Here is a 20,185-nt window from a genome sequence, read left to right on the forward strand (position 1 = left end):
GTCAGAGCTCATGGTGGTGGTGTTGGTTGAGAAGTGCTGCATAGGTGCCAGAACTGTGGGTACCCTCGGCTCAGTGGCTTTAGGGAGGCTCCCTAAAGGCCGGCATGTGTTCCCCTTCTCTCCACTGTCATCCGGCTTCCCCTGGCCTCCCGGTCTCACTTTAACAACTAATTACGGCCTGCAGAGGATTGCCGGTGATGTAGCAATTCTAGCAGGCTGCCGTCGGCCTCTGCCGCGGTCCATCCCAGACCAAAAGAAGACATGACATCAGAGGAGGGGACAGGACCACAGCAGAGGGAACATGCAGCAGAGGCCAATGGCAGCCTGCTAGACTCACTACAGCACCAGCAATCCTCTGCAGGCTGTAATTTGTTTTGAAAGTGAGACTGGGAGGCCAGGGGGAAGCCGGATGGTGGAGAGAAGGGGGAAACATGTTGGCCTTCGGGGGGCCCCCTGATTTAGCTATTAGAAGTACATGGAGGGAGGGGGTCCAAAGAGAGGTGCATATGCCAAACTGAGGGTAGGGGGGAAGGGGAAGAAATAATGTATCTGAAAACAGAGAGTGAGAGAGATGGTAGACAATGGGATGGAAGGAGGCAAAAGAAAGGGAGAGAAGTTGGACCCAAGGACTGGATAGGAGGGTAGTTGGGAAGTGAAAGGGAGAGATGGTAGACCCTAGGGTGGTGGGGAAGGAGGGAGAGATGCTGGATGAAAGGGTAGAAAAGGAGAGATGGTGGATCTGGGGATGGTGGGATCCATAGATGCCGCCGCTCTTTCATTCTTCTGGCTGCTGACAGTGTGAGCGAAGTAAACACACTGCCTTCCGCAGCTGGAAGTTTTCCCTCTGCTACTGTTTTCTGGTCCCACTTAGGCACAGTAGCAGAGGGAAAGCTTCACTCACACTGTCGGTGGCCTGAAGAGCGCAAGTGTACTTACTGCCTTATCAGATCCTATGGAGGAAAGAATGCGGGGGGAAGGGGGATCATTAGAGAAATGATGGACTGCGGGGATGAAGACGAAAAAAGAAAATATGCCAGACCTCTGGGGGAGGGAAGGGAAGGACAGAGAGTGAGTATGGAGAAAGAAAATGTCAAATGGGCAGGAGACCCTGGCAAGCGAGTTATCAGAAGACAAACAGAAACCAGAGCCTGAAACCAACATGATTTGAATAATGACCAGGCAACAAAAGGTAGAAAAAATAATTTTATTTTCTGTTTTGTGATTGTGATTACAATATGGCAGATTCGAAATGTGTATCCTGCCAAATTTGGTGTTAGACAGCGAATGTGAACTAGGACCTAACAGAGAGAGGAAAAGTTTTTTTTTCTTTGTTTACACCACAGCGCCAGCATGGATAGGAGAGGGCAAAGGAGGTAGAGTGGGTGAAGGGGCTACAAAATAAACCCTCAAGGACATTTGAAAAAACAAAAAAACAACCCACTCAATTGGATTCAAGGGCAAGTTGGATGCACACCTTCTTGCAAATCACATTGAGGGATACGGGCAATCAAGGTCTTCATCAGGAAACACCTGGCTTCCGCGTGTGTGAGTCACCGGACTGGATGGACCTATGGACTGATCCAGTGAAGGCATTTCTTATGTTCTTATGATTCAATAGTCTGAATCGAATCGAAAAATTTTTCCCTGAATCAGGAAGTACTAGTGGTGGTGTGCAATGTGCATGGACCAGGAGACCTTGGGGCAAGTGTATTGAATGCACGGTAGCCACTGTGTGAGAAAGTGGTGGATAAAGCCATAGGGATACTAGAGTACTTATAGAGAGGTGTATTAGTAGAAAGAAAAAAAGAAGCTATAACTCGAAGGTGTGTGAATAGTGTGGCTAAGTCAATGTCTTTAGAGAATAAAAAAGGTTCCTCCTGTATAAAAAGGGTGGTAGTTACATTCTTAAGAAGTGCAATTACTGGTAGTCTTGTGGATTCTGCAAGTTATAGGCCTTTTCTACTTTTCATTTCTTAAGAAAGGAAAAAGAAAGGTATTACATCCATGGCAGATGGAGTTTGGAAAAGACCATAGATCTTATTGTTGCCTATTTAGTATGGATTCTGGTCAGGAATAAGTTCTGGTATTGTTGGATGTTACTGCCTCCTTTGATACACTTAAGTCAGTGCTTCTCAACCCATCCCTGTAGGCACACTTAGATATTCAGGTTTTTGGGATCACCATAAAATTTTGTTTAATATTAATCTTCAGTCATTAGTAGCTAAGTTCTCGTCAAGGGAAGAAGTTTGCTTTAAGCTCTACACAGATGACAATTCATTTTTCCCCAATATAGGGTGTGGTAGATATTTTGGTATAAGTGGCTAAGCATTTGCCTTAGGCCTGGATTTCCCTTAACAAATTAAATTCTGAATATTGATAAAAATGAAATGTTTATTTTCAGAATTCATTAGATGGTAGATTTAGGTTTGGGTCAAACTGAAGGAGTCTATCTGCCAGGTGTAAAAGTCAAATGCACAATTTAGGTCTGAAATTGGATTCTGTGAAGACTCATATGGAGATTAAAGCTCACTTTTTCAAGGCTGCTTTTAATCCCTATGTCCATCTTACAGTTTTCTCCGTGAGAAACTCCCCAACTCCTGTATGTCCTATTTCTCTGTCTAAATTAGATTGTAAGCTCTTCCGAGCAGGGACCCTCTATTACATGTTAAATGCATATGTACAGCGCTGCATACACCTTTCAGTGCTATAGAAATGATAAGTAGTAGTAGATCAGTAGCTAAGGTAATGTTTGCTTTAGAAATGAAAGCCTCTGCTACCTGCACAGGAGTTGCATTTAAAAGGGCTGATTGAAAAGTAACGACACTGTTTTTTGTATTCAGAAATCAGAAGACTCCACAGGATCTGAACATTTTTATTTTTCAAAGTAGTGTCTTTCACATTCAGTACATTTTTTTGCAGCATTTCAAAAATAATTCAAAGACGTGCAGTAGACTGTTTTGAAACATCACTTTTAGCACTGTGACTTTGGCATTTTTTTACCACTCTTTCCAAGTTTAACATAAAATTCAATCATACACCTCTGGCATATGTTCACAATCACATCTTCCTCTCGCTATGACCCAACAATGAAGACTATAGCATCCAACTGCAGGTTCAGAAACATTGATGTATGAGCTTCACATCTACTTCTTAGAAAGAAAAACAAAGGGAGTTTCATTACATTTCAATCAGCCCTCGTAGCTGTGCAAGCACTGGTTTTGTCACTCAGATTGTAAAGGTGCATTTTTGGGTCTTCCTCAATGTTCTTTGAAAGCACTATTGATTGTAAAGAAAGCTGCTGCCAGAGAGTGACTAGTTATTGGCTGTAGACAAGCCCAACAGAGGAATGGAGGAGAAGCCTAACAGTTAGTGCAATAAATGGCAAGGAAACCAGGGTCTACTTGTAACTCTGTGCAACCCTCTATTGCCCCAAATACAAAATAAGTACTTGCATACGAGGGTGGTTTGAAAAGTTTGGTAAAAAGGCAAGTTAAACAACATATTCCAACGAGTTTCCAGATTTTTCATAAGCTATTTTTCCTACAATAAAAAAAAAAACTAGAAACTTACTGGGCTAAGCTTATAGCCCTAAATGGAGACACACTTTTTAACTTGTTTTTTACCAAATATTTCAAACCACCCTCCTAAACTGATTTGATTACAGAAAAGCGGTATATCAAATCCCATCCCCTTTCCCTTATTTTTATTGTTTCATAGCCATCCAGTTCCGACTCCTCAATATATGATGGATTTTACACAAGAATATGCACGTTCTTGTATTCTTTATTTAGCTAATCAATATTTACTGCAGGTTCTGAATGTTATGTCCCATTTCAGTAATAGGACCTTGCTCATGGAACTGTCTTCCACTGGAGGTTATTTAGGATCAATGCTATTTCAACTTTAGAAAATTGCTGAACCTCATTTATAGAGGGAAGCATATAAATGTAATTTAATCCAATTCTTTTTTTTAATTTGCCTGTTTATGTTTCTTTCATATCCAGCATAGGGGCAATTAAATTGCATAACCCGCCTATAAAGAATTAAAACAAAATTTAACATGTACCCATAGTTGTTAAATGTTTAGAAATAAATAAAAAAAATTGATACCAATTTCCTTAAAAATATATGCTCTGAAGCCAAGTTATAGCCCTGTGATTCAGATGAGTACTCCACTCTAGGTGGGTATAGGAGGAGGAAGCAGCACATTGGTACACTTCTTCCTCCGTATTCGCTGTGATAGGGGATTAAAAGGAAACTCTGCAATGAGAGGGCATAGGATGAAGTTAAGAGGTGATTGGCTCCGGAGTAATCTAAGGAAATACTTTTTTACAGAAAGGGTGGTAGATGCATGGAACAGTCTCCCAGAAGAGGTGGTGGAGACAGAGACTGTGTCTGAATTCAAAAGGGCCTGGGATAGGCATGTGGGATCTCTCAGAGAGAGAAAGAGATAATGGTTACTGCAGATGGGCAGACTAGATGGGCCATTTGGCCTTTATCTGCCATCATGTTTCTATGCTTCTATTTAAAAAAAAACAACAACTCTAGGCACTTTATCTGTAATGACTCTCCAGTGACCATGCCCTTGGAGCTCTAAAGGTCTGCCTAAAATATTCAGTCAAAAGGGTAGAAAACTGAAGCCATCTCCCCTCCTTGTGACCCCATGTCAACTCTTCCACCAGGGGAAAACTACTCACTTTGGACCACATGTGTGCAACACTGCTGGGAAGAAAATTGTCATCATTCATATTAAAATTATTTCAACAGAGACTTCTTGGAGAAAAGAGCACACACTTGGGGGAGAGTCTTTGCACTCCCTGCAACTTCCTTGTGTAACATGACACAATCCCCATTGTGCAGAGTGTGGAAGGAACCAGCTGCTGTGCTTGTTCATTGGGACCCACAGCACTAACCAGCACAGCAGAAGTTCCAGAAAGCGCCATATCATGGCTATGTAAATTGTCATACCTATTACTGTTATGTATATCTTATATTGTGTTTTATATCTGAAACTAATAAAAATACTGAACAAAAAAAAAGCGCCATATCTGCACAACTACAGATGTGCATCCTCTGAGCAGCAGAATTGGTTGCCCTGGGTTCAGCTACAATAGACCTACCACCTATTTGAAGAAGACTACTGGCCTTAGTCCGTGACTCTACCCCCTCCTTATCCATCCACTGCTGTCTGTTTTAAATTTTAAAACTTGGAAGGGGAAGGGAGAGACTTATCCTTCCTGCTTGGTCTCTAATACAGAATGGCACATGGAGCTAAGGCCTGCAGGTTGAGACTCTGGTCACTGAAAAGGAATCGATAGTTCTACCTCTACCAGTGGCCTAGCCCTGGCTCACATCCTGGGAAGAGAGTCCCCTGGAAAAACTTCAACTACAGAACCAAGGATCATAGACTAAAGTTTGTACAATCTGATCCAAACGCTGAGGAAAAAAAAAGAAAAAACTGTTGCACCATTTACTAGAGGCAGGCAACTACTGAATGGTCCTAGTTGTACCACCAGTTATACTAATGACATGATCAGAATCTTCAAAGCTCAAACACCATCTAACATTACCCATAGGTCTGGACTGATCTAGCAATATAAGAACAACCATTCAGCATGTCTTCCAACATCTAAATTTCATGAGTTTTCCCATAACCTTAAATTTATTATTGTAGTTCACAATAAATCAGTAAAGCAGACCTCCAACATTTTTCAATAAACATGGACCATTGTGATTTGTTGTTGTTGTTTTTTTGCTATTTTCCTAGTACAAGAGGTATCCAAATTAAATTTTTTTAAAAAAGAATTCCATTTAATCCTCTTCATCCTCAAGAGGGCGCCAATATTTTAACAATCTACCAAGGTTTTACTTTAAGATCGTTTCTTGCTCTCTTTTCCCTCCTGCTCTCTGACCCTAGAACTGATTGGCTTGATTCAAAACAACAAAATTAAAAAGCTAGCACATAAAAATATCGTAAGTGAAATTAAATACACCGGCCATGCTGAAGAAGCAGCGGCACAAACTCCCAAACGTCCTTAAGTGAAGATGGTTTTACCGTGTGTTAAAGAGCCCAATCAGCGAAGCAAGAAAACGCCATTGCAAGAGAAAAGCGTCTATGACAGAAGCCACGTGGGAGGACAGCAGGATTAAGAAAGAATCTTTGATTTCCAGTGAAACGTAAAATTTTCAAGATTTCATGTTAGTTCACTGCTCTCAACTCCACTTAGAAATATAAAAGTATCCACTGCTGACAGTAGCTCTACAGGTGGCAAAAGGCCAGGCTCCAAGAGACAACCGTAACCTTTCCCTGCCTGCCAAAAATTTGTCACACACAATAGGGCTAATACAGAAAAGCACTGCAGAGAGACAAAAGTTGTAAGATTAATAGAATACATTTCTCAAAGACTATTCTTTTACTATCATACTACTTTTCATCTATCTGAAGAAAGAATCATTCAAATGCAAGTGATTTTCTGAGACTGCAATGTAAAAACGCATGTAAGTGTTTGGGAAAAATCTTATTTGATGCAATAAAAGAACGATACAGTACTAAGAAGTACAAAAATCAATTTTCCCAGTGGCCAAACCTATCAACATCACACTTATTCAAACGGATCGGGAATAGATCATACTGTCTAAAATGCTCAAACGTGGAAGTGTTGTGCCCATTTATAGGAGGTAAATAATCGCAGCTGAAATATGCTATATCGCTTATCACCTAATAGACGTCTTCCAAAGAAACATTCAAGAAGTTCCGTTCGCAATAGATAACATTGCCTGAAGGTGGTGACTTTCATCATGGAATGACGCCAAAGGGAGAGAGGCAGCCCCCTGAAGTTGGTTGTCTCCCCACCATACCCGATCACTCCCTGAAGCGAAGGGGAATTACCTCGGCAGTTGCTCTTTCTCCTCCAGCTTGAGCTTTTTGGGCTGTGGCTCGGAGTCGGCTGCTTGCTTCATGGTGTGAGAGGAATGCTTGCTCTCCCTTGTTCGCCCCTTCATGTGGTGGCTCATACGCTCGCTGCTTCTGCTTTTGCTCAAGTTGCTGCTCGAATTCTCCTCCTCCTGCTCCATAGCCCTGCCCGCGAGTACCACTGGGCAACTGAAGGGACCTTCTTTCCATAGGCGGCCACACAGAAAGCCCGCTACTGAACACGAACGCTCAATAAGATAGAGCGGTTACAGAAATATATAACGCATGATATATATTGGTCCGTAAAATCTACAGGCGTGAAAAGCGAAATAAGACTGGGGACAGCGTATTCCAGCGGTCATTGAGACGTACGAATGCACGTGTGACAAACATTGTTTTGTGCCTATAGAAATTTGCGTTATCTAAAGGAGAATGGGCTTTTTTTTTCTTCTTTTGGTTTGCTTTGGCAATGTTCCTTTTTCGGGGAGAGGGTCAGGCAGTGGCCGGGGCAGCTGCCGGCATGGTCCTTGCTGCCATCTTTGTCGTGGTCTTGCTGGGAGCGGGTGATGTGTCAGATTGTGTGGAGGGAGTTTTGCAGATTCGCGTGGTCACCTGTCCGACGTCTTTACTTTTTTTCTGCTGCTTTAGGTAAATCTTTTTAGAGTTATCTATTATATATATTCGTATGGAGTTTGCTCTTGAGTTTTTTTGGTTAGTTCTTTGCTTTTAATGTGCTAAGAAATCGCTTTCTCGGAAGTTGAGGAAAAACAGTTTCCAGAAGCGATGGGAGTCTAGTTATAATTCTTTCCGATACGTACGTTTTTGGAATAGAGGCACGTGGACAAATATTTCTGATAACTAAAATTTGTCGTCCCATGCAGCGCAGGGCGTGACATTTTTCTCCCCACCCCTTTTTCTCCAAGTCTCAAGTTTATAACTGTTTTCACTTTGGTTGGTTATGAAATAGGGTAGAGGGTATTTAGTTTTGTAGCTCGTTTGTATGAGCTTATTTTTGGTGGACAGAAAGTGGGGCATAGAATTTGATTCCTAACTTTTTAAACTTCTACGTGTTAACTGCTGTTTATATTGAGACAGAGCCCCTCACAAACAAATAGCAGATTGGGAGAAAAACCTCAGTCAGACCTTTTAAAAAGGGTAAGGTAGATAGATATTTCACCCCAAAACATAATTTTCAGAGTTTATAGATCTCCAAGGATGATTAGATGGTTAAATCCTTGTTGAAAAGGAGGGAGAGGAAGGGATGGTAGATGATGGCATGGATGAGCAGATTGGATAGGTCATATGATCTTTACCTGCCTTCATTTTTTCAGGGTCACAAACAGAGTAAATCCCTGGACCCCCCCCCCCCAATACCTTTTAGGAGCCTAAGTTTGACTCGAACCCAAAGGAGCATAAGTGGGTTTGGGTGGAGTCCTTTATCAGAATAAATTTTTCTTATGAATAATGTTTGAAAACATTTTAAAACTCTATTATTCCAGAGATTTTTAGACTGATTCTACTTTACTGTTTATTGGTGTATATGTATGTTGGCTGTTGCTGCAGTTATTCAGTTTGTCTATTGTACACCATTTTGGACTCAGTTTTAGGGGGATAATAACAGCATATAAAAATCATATTAGATTATGTAAACAATTTTTATTGAAGATTTGCATAACAAGATATCACTGACATATCATTATCAGTATATCAACATGTCATCTCATCTCCTGTGTGTATCTAATCAGGGGTCAGCATGTCTCAGTGGTAATATTGTCCACAACAGTGTGCATTCCCCTTTAACATAAACAATATCCTCCCTACCTTCTTTAACAAATGCAACATTATACTGTATTATCAGATACATACATTGCACCAAACACTTTACCCTGTCCTCCTCCCCAAGTCATATTACAGTAAATTAAACACTGGCTCTGGGTCACTAATCTACTGTAATGTGGTAATGGACACACATTTCTACCCTTGGCACAGAATTGGCACGTGCCCATAGAGGTCCTCTGATACACAGTATAGGAAGAACCATAATGTAAATAAAATAAAATTGGGGGCCAGGTCAAAGATGCACACTTCCCCTTCCCTATTCGCGGTTTCAACGTTCACAGTTTCGATTATTCGTGATTTTTTTTCCTTAGCCCCCCCCCCCCCCCCCCTGAGAATCGTTCGTTGGCAGCCCGCATCACAAAAAAACAGCCCCAGGACTTGGATCGGGGCAAGGAGGGAGGCAATCGGAGGAGGAGGCAAGCAGCCGCCCCTGGAGCACAGACCTTACCTGGTGGTCTAGTGGTGACGCGGGGAAGGAGCGATCTTTCTACACTCCTGCCCCGTGCATAGCTGTGCTGTGAGTTCCTGTGGTCTCATGAGACTACAACAGGTAAAGTCCAGGGGTGGGTCAGAGCCGGCCCAAAGTTATTTGCCAATTTTCCTTATTCACAGGCTGGCTCTGCCCCTAACCCCTGCGAATATGGAGGGAGAAGTGCAATTGTGTTTTGGGTGGCTGGATCAAAGGTGGCCCATCTTTTCTGTTCCAATTCTCCCTTCTGCTACCCTATTCCTCTTATGTCACTGCTGCCCAACATTGCGGAGCCGCACACTGCGCAGGAAAAGGCAATGACACACCACTCCTTTATTCTATCATGAAACATCACAGAGTGGATTTCTCACTGTGCATGTTGCCATGAGTTGGTGGCCAACTCCGTGACATAATCCATTCCTCTTATGCTAAGTAAGGGCTTGCAGGACAAAAGCAATAAATAGTGCAATGCATTGGGATGTTTTCTGGGAACCCAAATGCTTCTATAGATGTGTTGACAAAGATCAAACCATTGTATTTGGATGCTGGATAAGAAGAGAGAAGAATATGAGCTGATGTACTGTTATTGACTTTTTCCAAGTCCAGAACTGTGAGAAAAGATAGTTATGGTTTGGAGAAGGGTTCAGATTGGGGAAGAGAGAAGATAAAGCAACAGGGGTTATGTGGGCTATGTTCTGTCTAACAGCGTGCATGAGCAGTCGCTCACAAAAATACTGACCTGAGTTTCAACAAAATTAAACTATAAAAATTAAACTAACCCCCCTTTTACAAAACTGTTGCGCAGTTTTTAGTGCTGGCCACGGCAGTAACAGCTCTGATGCTCATAGGAATTCTGAGTGCGGAGCTGTTACTGCCACGGCTGGCGCTAAAAACCACACTATGGTTTTGTAAAAGGGGGGGGGGGGTAAATTAATTACCGTGTGTGTATGGGGTGTTTGTGCTGTATACAGAAATACATTGCTAATAACTGGGATCAAAAATGTGTTGTTTTTTTAAGAACCTTGCTGCTCACATGAAAAAAAAAATTTTTTGCAGACTCTAGGGGGCTCATAATAAAAAAATTTTAAAAAGTGGCCTACTTGGACAATCAAAAAGACAGATCATCCAAGTACTGATAATCAAAACTGGTTTTAGACCAGTGGTCTCAAACTCACGGCCCGGGGGCCACGTGCAGCCCACCAGGTACTATTTTGAGGCCCTTGGTATGTTTATCATAATCACAAAAGTAAAATAAAACAGTTTCTTGATCATATGTCTCTTTAGCTATAAATTACAATATTATTAAGACTTAGCCAAAAGGAAAGATTTATAAACTATAAAGAGTTTTACCTCATGCAAAATTGTCATTTCTTTAATAAGACATTAACTACTTTTTTCTGAGGTTCTCCAAGTACCTACAAATACAAAATGTGGCCCTGCAAAGGGTTTGAGTTTGAGACCACTGTTTTACACTTATCTAATACCAGCCTAGAGTGAAAAGGGCAGGAGGTGGGCCGACCTAGACTTAGTCATCTGCCAGCCATAACCAAAAAGTTTTGACAGATTGTCAGATAGAACTTATACGTTTTGACTTAGATCAAGTCAAAACAGATATAAGTTCCGAATCGGACTGCTGAGCTGATCACGGCTGCCGCGATCAGCTCACCAGCCCAGGCAACCCATCCCCCCACACCTGTAACGATCACGGCAGGAAAGATGCCACGATCTCTTATAACCTCCCTGCCAGGAGAGATGCCCAGTCTTTCCTGCCGACACAAATCCCTTGAACCCCAATGATTACTGGTAGGACTGTGCCCAATCCCTCCTGACGGACAGACCCACTCCCCCCCCCCACCCCCACACTGCTCACTGGCAGGAGGTTGTCCAAGCCCTCCTGCCAGACAGAAACCCCCCGAACACCCGATTTTTGGGGGTTGGGAATGTGTTTTAAGGATAGATGTAGTGGTGGTCTAAGCGATTAAACTGCTGAATGTAGAGGTAGGCCATTCTAAAAAAAAATAAATAAATAAATTATTTTGGATGTGTTTTTTTTTTGAGAATGGACATTTCCCTGCTGCCTACTTTCTGCATCTAGGGACTTAGGCCAAAAGGGGACTTGGATGTTTTTTTGATTATGCCCCGCCACGTTACTCCTTAGAGGGAATATTGAATGTTGGAGTGGAAATAATAGTGCAGGAGGGTTTTAAGTGTTGTGTTTAGAGCAGGGAGCGAGTGAGATTCCAGAGTGGGAGGAGTATGAGAGGAGATAGTAACTGAGGTTTGCCCTTGTATGGCAATCCTTATGCTCTTATGAGAAAATGTTTGAGTTGGGTGGAAATGGGCTGAAAATGTCTAGAGTGAAACAGAGAGAATGATAGCAGACAAAGACCATATGGCCATTCCAATCTGCCCATTTTCATGCATCCTCCATTTTCTTGAAATTACTTCTGAGAGTGTCAGAGGGGGTTAAGATTCTGTGGAGAAATGGAGGAGAGTAAGGGGACTGGGGGAAGAGACCAATGTGGATCACAGGTGCTGTGCAGTATTAAGTGGGATTGGAGGTGTAGATAAGGAAATTGAGAGGATTAGGGAGTATTGTTCTTACTACTACTTATTTCTATAGTGCTGTACACCATAAGCAGTGCTGTACACCAAAACATAGACAGTCCCTGCTCAAAAGAGCTTGCAGTCTAGTCCAGGGGTAGGCAATTCCGGTCCTTGAGAGCCGGAGCCAGGTCAGGTTTTCAGGATATCCACAATGAATATGTATGAGATGGATTTGCATACACTGCCTCCTTGAAATGCAAAATCTATCTCATGCATATTTATTGTGGACATCCTGAAAACCTGACCTGGCTCCGGCTCTCGAGGACTGGAATTGCCTACCCCTGGTGTAGTCAATTAAGACAAACTAGAATTACAGAGAGAATGATAAGATAGTTATTAGTGCTTAGGAGGTGGGTTGGAGTTTGGAATTGAAAGCAGCTTCAAAGAAGTGGGCTTTGAGCCTGGATTTGAATTCCAGAGATAGAGCTTGACTTACCAGATCAGGCAGTTTGTTCCAAACATATAGTACAGCAAAGCAGAAGGGACGGAATCAGGAGTTGGCCATAGAGAAGAAAGATACAGATAAAAGAGATTTAACCAATGAGTGAAGTACCCAGGGTGAACATTAGATCTTATTTCCTCCCTTCTTGCTTTACATTAGAGAATGACACGAGGACAAATTTTTCCCCATCCCCACAGGAATTCAGTTTCCAGTCCCTGTCCAAATCCTGTAAGCTCTGTCTTAACTAAATAAGTCTCAAACACTTATGACATATCTCCCAGAGTAATAGCAACAGTGGCAGCCGACTGGCAGAGGCAGCACTGCCAGAGCCTTCCCTCTGCTGTGTTGTTTACTTACAGGAAGTGATGCGACAGAGGGAAGGTCCTGGTGAGGCAGGCCACAAGTAGCCTCTTCACAGTGCTGCCCATGCTAGCCAGTTACCGTCACTGCTGCTTCCTTGGTAGGCCGCAGGTATGTCTGATCTCACGGGGGGTTGATCTATTAAATAAATCCTTAAGAGGTCTTTTGTGCCATTACAATTGATGACTTTGATACAGAGTCAACAGGTCCAGTGAGATATCCATAGGTGAGGGATGATGCAATATAGTCCTATTTCCTTTTAAGATTGTGAATAGAGTTTCAGTTCTCCCAATTAGTCGTCTGTATATTAGTCTTTTTAACCTCATATTGATAGATGTTACAAAGCTCTCCAAGGTAGGGAGAAGAGAGGGCAGTGTCTAAAGTTAAAAGGGGATAGATTCCGTACAAATGTAAGGAAGTTCTTCTTCACCCAGAGAGTGGTAGAAAACTGGAGCGCTCTTCCGGAATCTGTCATAGGGGAAAACACCCTCCAGGGATTCAAGACAAAGTTCCTGCTGAACAAGGACATACACTGATAGGGATGGTCTCAGTTAGGGCGCTGGTCTTTGACACATGAGCAGACTTCTGGGCATGATGGACCACTGGTCTAACCCAGCAGCGGCAATTCTTATGTTCTTAAGTTCTTTTTCTTGAAGGTTTGCTATTTCCCCTTTCTTATACAAATTAATCTCTCTGCCCCCCCCCCCCCCCCCCCCCCACACACACACACAGTTATCAAGTTGCGCTACTGAGCAGTGCAAGCTAAATTCCAAGCCGTCCTTGGGAATAGAATGGATGGTTCAGCATTTAGCTCGTGTTGCTCAGCAGCACAGCTTGATAAAAGGAGGGGTAAATTTAAAAAAAAATCATTTTTTTTTATCCTGGCTTCTTTTGTAGAGAAATTAATTGGTACTCAAATTTTCTGAATATTTTACCAGCTTTGGTTCTTTTGTAAACCTTTTTTGATTTAGCATCAAAATACATTTTATGATTGTTCAAACTTCAATTGTTCAAACAAGAACCTCATATATGGTTAATAATAATTAACCATAATAAGCTCCCACGTAAGTTTCAGCTACTACATAAGTTTCAAAGGTTCATATTGAAAGCAAAAAATAAACTAACCTTTGCTCCTCCTGCATACATGTACAGCAAAGGTTTTTATAGATGTCACACAGCATAATATAGCAAGCTGGGTTGGCAAATGACCAAAGGTTCAACATAAACTGCCTTCTTCAGTTGTTTCTCTAATATGTTGAAATGATCAAGGAAAGCCTAAATGTTTTCTTAAGTGCAAGAATAGCTAATTTGGTTCCAAAAGTGGTCTTTTTTTGATTCAAAATATTAATGAAAATATAAGTGCCAAGCTGGGTCACATCTATAGTACCTTCTTCAGTCCAGCATCCTGTCTGGACTCAAGAACCTGTTAGAATCCAAAAGACAGATCCATTTTCATATTGGGAGATAAATCAGTGTTTCACAAGTCTGTCCTGGAGTACCCCTTTTGCCAGCTAGGTTTTCAGGATATCCACAATAAATATGCATGAGATTGATTTGCTTACACTGCCTCCTTTACTTTGAGGAAGGGTTTGTACCCCAGGAAGTTTAGAGAGAAGCACCATTTGATGAAGGATGGGCTGGGGAGGGCTTCAGTGGCTGGGAGGGTGTAGATGGGCTGTAGCAGGTTTTAACAGAGATTTCGGCAGTTGGAACCCAAGCACAGTACCGGGTAGAGCTTTGGATTCTTGCCCAGAAATAGCTAAGAAGAAAAAATTCAAAAAAATTAATTGAATCAGGTTGGGCAGACTGGATGGACCATTCGGGTCTTTATCTGCCGTCATATACTATGTTACTATGTTGCTTATATGGCTGTAACAGGTGTAGACTGTTCATTTGGATAACTGGGTAATGCCAGAGCGTCCAAAACAGAGGGCCAGTGCATACCAACCCCCCCCCCCACCCCACCCCCCGACACACCCACACCCATACACACGATCCAAGAACAGGCATTTTCTGTTTATCACAAGAAACAAATACAACTCTCTTGCCCCTTTTTGATTTCTTCTGCAACACAAGCAATGCTGGTGAAAAAGGTACAGCGTGATAGGACAGAAGGTGTTAGTTCCCTCCTTGTAAATAGCATAAACTTCCTCAGACAGATGAGGGAGAACGGAGTAGCAATGTGAAGGGAGGACTGAAGGCGATGCTGGGGCTGGGGAACATGGGAGGATGTTCTGGTAAGAAGGAGAAAAGGCATAAAAAGGACTGGTAGAGAAGGGATAATTGACCGGGAAGGAGCTGGCATTGGTGCAAAGATGGGAAGCAATAGGTGGATCAGGCTGAGGTGGGAATCCAGAGGAAGGAAATGGGAACTTGAAAGTAGGAGAATAGAAAGATTGGAGAAGAAATGAGACAGAGGTAGAAAAGCCTAGGGCAGTGATTCGTAACCTTTTTTGAGTCATGGACCCCTTTAAGAATCTGATGAAAGCTATGCCCCCCCTCAAAAAAAATATTCACATAAACACAACTTTGCATGCAATGAATTTAATGTACTTTATTTATCGAGATTTGATTGTCTCATACATATGACATACACAAAAACAATCTAAACCCCCCCCACTCTTTTTATGCAAAAAATAATGGCCACTTATTATGAAATACAATCCTCCTGTGCCAATTAAAACAGATCTACTACTAATACATTTTCTACTACCACAGTTTTGGTTGTTTTTTTTAGTTCAATAGTTTTTTATTGTGTATTTTTAGAAAATACAGGAAGCAGTTCAAATACATGAAGTCAAAATAAAGCTTTCTGTATAAAGAGCATATAAATCTATATTTAACTATAGAGGAACATAACAGTGAGAAAGGTTCCTACTATTAGAACTGCATGTGAAGAGAATATAAGAAGAAAGTGAGGGAGAACAACAGAAAAAAGGGAGAAAGATGAAAGAAAAATAAAAAATAATAAAGAAAAGGAAATTAAAGAAAAGGAAGACAGGAGTGTCTACGAAGCAGAACGTACATAGGTATCTAGGAATGACCAAGGTGATTTGTTAAAGTTCGTGAGGGTTCTGGATGTAATTTTTTTCTCATATGCATATGATTCAAATCTATGGTACATACACAGAGAGTTCCACCAAAAAGTATAGTCTAATAACGAAGATGATTTCCAGTTTTTTAGAATGTGCATGAGAGCAGTCACAAACATGGTATCAATGAGTTTAGGAGGACAATTTGATTGTGCAAAGCAGGGATGTTGAGAGCGAAGGATTACAATGTCCATAGAGATCTCTTCCGAGCAGTTAGTAATAGATTGTATGGTGCTCCAAGTTTCCAAGTTTATTGGTTTTTAATATCCCGACCATCAAACAAATGTCTGGCCGGTTAACAATCAGCTTAAAAAAAAAAGAATTAATAGTAATAGGATGTGAATGGAAATATCTTAAATTAAACATAAATGACAAAGACTTGACATACTTGAATGTGAGGAAATTGTGGGGGAAGGGAAAAAAAAAAAAAATGCGAGTCCAAAAGGATCGGACCTGTGTACAGTGAAAAAGCATGTGGTCGAGAGTTCCTACATCTTTTAAACAGTTCCAGCAAACAGAGTCTTGTTTTAAATTGGCTTTCCACATTCGAAATGGAGTCCATACTGCATGCCACATAATAAAGAACATTGATTATGAGACTCTAGAAGATAAAAGTGGGCGATTTGTTGAAGACCAGAAAAGTTCCCAATCAATGTCAGAAAGCGGAATGGTGAGTATAGTTTCCCAGTGTTTCATAGATTGGGGTGTAAAAGTGAAGGAATGATCTCTTAAAATACTGTAGAAAAGAGATATCGCCTTGCCTTTAAGTAGAGACAGTATAGACCAATGACGAATAGTATGAGTGGAAGTCATGAAGTCAAAACGTATATGCATAGAAGACAGTGTTTCAGTGAGTGAGAGCCATTGTGAATAAACATAAGGAGGCAGCGAATATGTAGAGCAAATAATATCAAAAGGAACAGACAGATTTGAAGTAGACAATTGATGGGCAAACCATAGACCCGCCCGCTGCCATCGTTTCCATGAAAGGGATTTGCCATGATTTTGAATTTTAGAGTTATTCCAAAGGGACATGAGTGGACTATCATAAACTGAGATCTCAGCCAATTTATCTAGAAGATGAAGAGCATGTTGCGTTGAACTCAACAAAGAGTACCTTCTCAAGTGTCTGGGTATTGACACTGTTAGTAGGCAAGAGGTGTGTAAAGGCATGCATAAAAAGCTCTCCATTTCAAACCAGGCAGGAGGATCTTGGAAGAGGGAGTCAGTGAGCCAGTAAGCACCATATTTAGCTAGTGAAGCAATATAATAATGATAAAAATCTGGAAAGTTAAGACCACCATTAATCTTAGAGGCTTTCAGCTTAGCGAGAGCAATTCGAGGTTTTTTCTTGTTCCAAATGAATTCAGATAGCTTCCTATTTAGCCATTGAAAAAATGACTTCCGGCATAGAAGAGGAAGCATAGAGAGAATGTAATTGATTTGAGGGGCCAAAGTCATTTTGATGGCTGTTATTCTACCCCACCAGGATAGAAAAAGTGGAGACAATCGAGATGTAGTGTTTAGAACTATATTTTTGACTTTGGATATATTAAGATCTTGAGCATATACCGGATCTTTATGTATTAAGATCCCCAAGTATTTCACAGCTTCATGCGACCATGAGAAGGAAAAGTGAGCTAGATCTGAGGGAAGAATATTATCGTTCAGAGGGAAGATCTCTGATTTCTCCCAATTAACAGAATAACCAGAGAGGAGAGAATATTTAGTGACAATTTGAATAAGGTGAGGAAGAGAGACTAGAGGGTTCCTAAGAAAGAGTAAAACATCATCAGCATAAGCTGCTAATTTGAAGTCTCTATTAGAGGAGGGAATGCCTTTGATTAAGGGGCATTGTCGGATAGCTGAAAGGAAGGGCTCCAACACTAAATTAAATAACAATGGTGAGAGAGGGCAGCCTTGTCGTGTACCTCTGTGAAGGGAAAATTTATTGGATAGAGAGTTATTAATTAAAATACGAGCTGTGGGTTGGCGATATAGCGTTTCTATCCAATCCGTGAAAAATGAGCCAAAGTTATACCACTTCAGGACACGAAAAAGAAAAGACCACTCCACCCGGTCAAATGCTTTTTCGGCATCAATAGCTAGACCAATTACGGGGTCTGACATTGTTTTAGCATAAGCGTTAATATGATGAAAGAGACGCAGGTTATCTCCTATATATCTTTGTTTAATGAACCCAGTTTGATCTTTATGTATGAGAGACGGGATTACTTTGGTAAGTCTTAATGCAAGTAGTTTTGCCATTATCTTATAATCTAAGTTAAGGAGAGAAATAGGGCGGAAGTTTTTAACCAAGGTGGCGTCTCTATCAGGTTTGGGGATTACTACAATTGTGGCCTCAGTGAAATTGAATTGTTTGTTCGGAGTGGAGTGGAGGAAATCATAATATGTAAGAAGATAAGGAGCTAGGAGGGTTTGGAATTGTTTAAAGAATTCATTAGGAAAGCCGTCTGGACCAGGGGCTTTCCCAGCTGGTAAAGAAGATATGGCAGTTTCAATTTCTGATACAGTTATAGGGGAATCTAGTTCCAATTTAACAGAGTCTGATATGATCGGATGAGTTAAGGAGGTAAGAAAGGAATCTATATCTGATTCAGAAGCAGCTAATTCGGATTGGTATAGAGAAGCATAAAAGTTTTCAAATTGAGAGGAAATTAAAGATCTGGTTTTGACTAAATGACCTGATGGATCTTGAATAGTTGTGATATGTAGTCTTTTAGATTTGGTTTTAAGGTATCTAGCTAAAGGCCGACCCATAAGGTTATCTCCCATGTAGTGACCAGAAGTGGAGATGAAGATATCACGTCGGGCTGTACATGAAACCAAAGTGTTGTATACATACTTAAGATTTTGGATACGTTGGAAAGTAGCTGGGTCGTGTAAATGATTAAACATATGTTGTAATTCTAAGGCTTTAATAGAATTTTCTAAGTCTTTTTCCTTTCTTATAGACTGTTTCTTTTTCCAAGAAGCTATTTTAATCAATTCGCCTCTGAGGGTTGCTTTGTACGCTTCCCAGATAATTGAAGGACAGATTTCAGGATCTTTAGAGTTAGTTTCAAAAAACTCCACAGTAAAAGAATTGATTCTTTCAACAATTTCCTCATCTAAGAGTAAGGTGTTATTCAGTCGCCAAGAAGGGGATTCTTTACGTGGGGCCGATATGGATATATATAAAGAAATGGCAGCGTGATCTGTAAGAGAAATTGGATGTATAATAGAATTGGTAAGATCTTGAATAAGAGAAGAGGACAATTCTTGTGTACGTGTTATGTGGTGGTGAAAAATGTGTGTATTCTCTGCCTTTTGGGTAAAGCAAGCGCCAAGGATCCACAAGGGAGAAGGCATCATTTAAAGCATGAAGAGCTGTGAAAGACCTGGATTTGGAGGGTTTGCAAGAAGATGATCTATCAATATATAAGTCTTGAATTTGATTAAAATCACCTCCTAATATCATAGGACAAGAATCAAATTCAATCAACGCCAGCTGTAGCTCTTTGAAGAAATCTGGGTGGTCTTGGACCGGGGCATATATATTAAGAAAAACAAAATTTACTGAGTGCACCGCAGCATACACTAGACACCATCTTCCATCCGTGTCTGTTTTAAAAGAATGAATTACCGGAGATAGTTTATCATTGAGAAATATTGAAACCCCATTTTTCTTTCGGTGAGTTGCAGGGGAGTATAAATGAGTGGAGAATCCCTTTAATTGGAATTTCGAGGCATCAGCGGGCGGGAGGTGGGTTTCTTGCAAATAAATTACATCAGGGTGTTTATTTGACACATAGTTAGCTATCTTTTTTCTTTTAATGGGATGGTTCAAACCATTCACATTAAAGGAAAGAACATGTAAATCAGCCATAGTCTATGATATACAGTAATAAAGCAATATATATATCCCTACTGTCTAGAAAAAATAACTGATGTAGCCATGAGGCCAGGTAGACACTCCTGTCTAAAAAGAGAAATAAAGAAAATCTGAGAATAAGAGAAGAGGAAACAGTAATGTCAGCATAATGTAAGGTCAGAAAGGAAATGGACCATACTATCATGCAAATTTTAAAACAATTTAAGGGTGCTCTTGTGAGCACGGAGAAATTACACATATGTAACAACTAGCAAAATCCACACCCACTTCATAACAGAAAACATGAGATTAGTGTGCTTGACCTAGTAGAGCATACAACATAATATATGTATTTCATTGCATAGTCTCATAAGAGAAATAGACAAAGCAAACAGTGCATATCAGTATATTTGTTAGAAATCTAGGAATGTTGCCTGGATCTCAAGCTTAGTGAAGGGAATAGTGTGGTTATTGTATGTTGCTTTCATCTTCGTCGGGTACATCTTAATGAATACTGAAACATTAAAGAAATTTCTGCAGACTGGATTTAAAATTAGCTGATGCGAGAATTTACAGCATGTGGTGGAGT

At 40.9% G+C, this 20,185-nt stretch overlaps 2 protein-coding genes across 4 annotated transcripts in view; one reads left to right on the top strand and one right to left on the bottom strand.

The window, feature by feature from the left end:
- ADK (adenosine kinase) overlaps window positions 1-7,194 on the bottom strand; it is a 594,014-nt gene extending 586,820 nt beyond the window's left edge. Inside the window, exon 1 of the mRNA XM_033941773.1 lies at window positions 6,890-7,194. Coding sequence (XP_033797664.1) covers window positions 6,890-7,074 — 185 coding nt within the window. The 5' untranslated portion in view covers window positions 7,075-7,194. The remainder of the gene's footprint in view (window positions 1-6,889) is intronic.
- Window positions 6,035-20,185, top strand: part of AP3M1 (adaptor related protein complex 3 subunit mu 1) — a 99,721-nt gene continuing 85,570 nt past the window's right edge. The window contains exon 1 of one of the 3 annotated variants that reach the window (XM_033941772.1): window positions 6,035-6,498. The gene's annotated coding sequence lies outside the window, so the exon portion shown is untranslated. Of the gene's footprint in view, window positions 6,499-7,153; window positions 7,282-7,385; window positions 7,562-20,185 lie in introns of those variants that run through there. The other 2 variants (XM_033941771.1, XM_033941770.1) reach the window with 2 other exon arrangements.

This window comes from Geotrypetes seraphini, chromosome 4 (genome assembly GCF_902459505.1).
Source record: "Geotrypetes seraphini chromosome 4, aGeoSer1.1, whole genome shotgun sequence".
Lineage (NCBI taxonomy): Eukaryota > Metazoa > Chordata > Amphibia > Gymnophiona > Dermophiidae > Geotrypetes > Geotrypetes seraphini.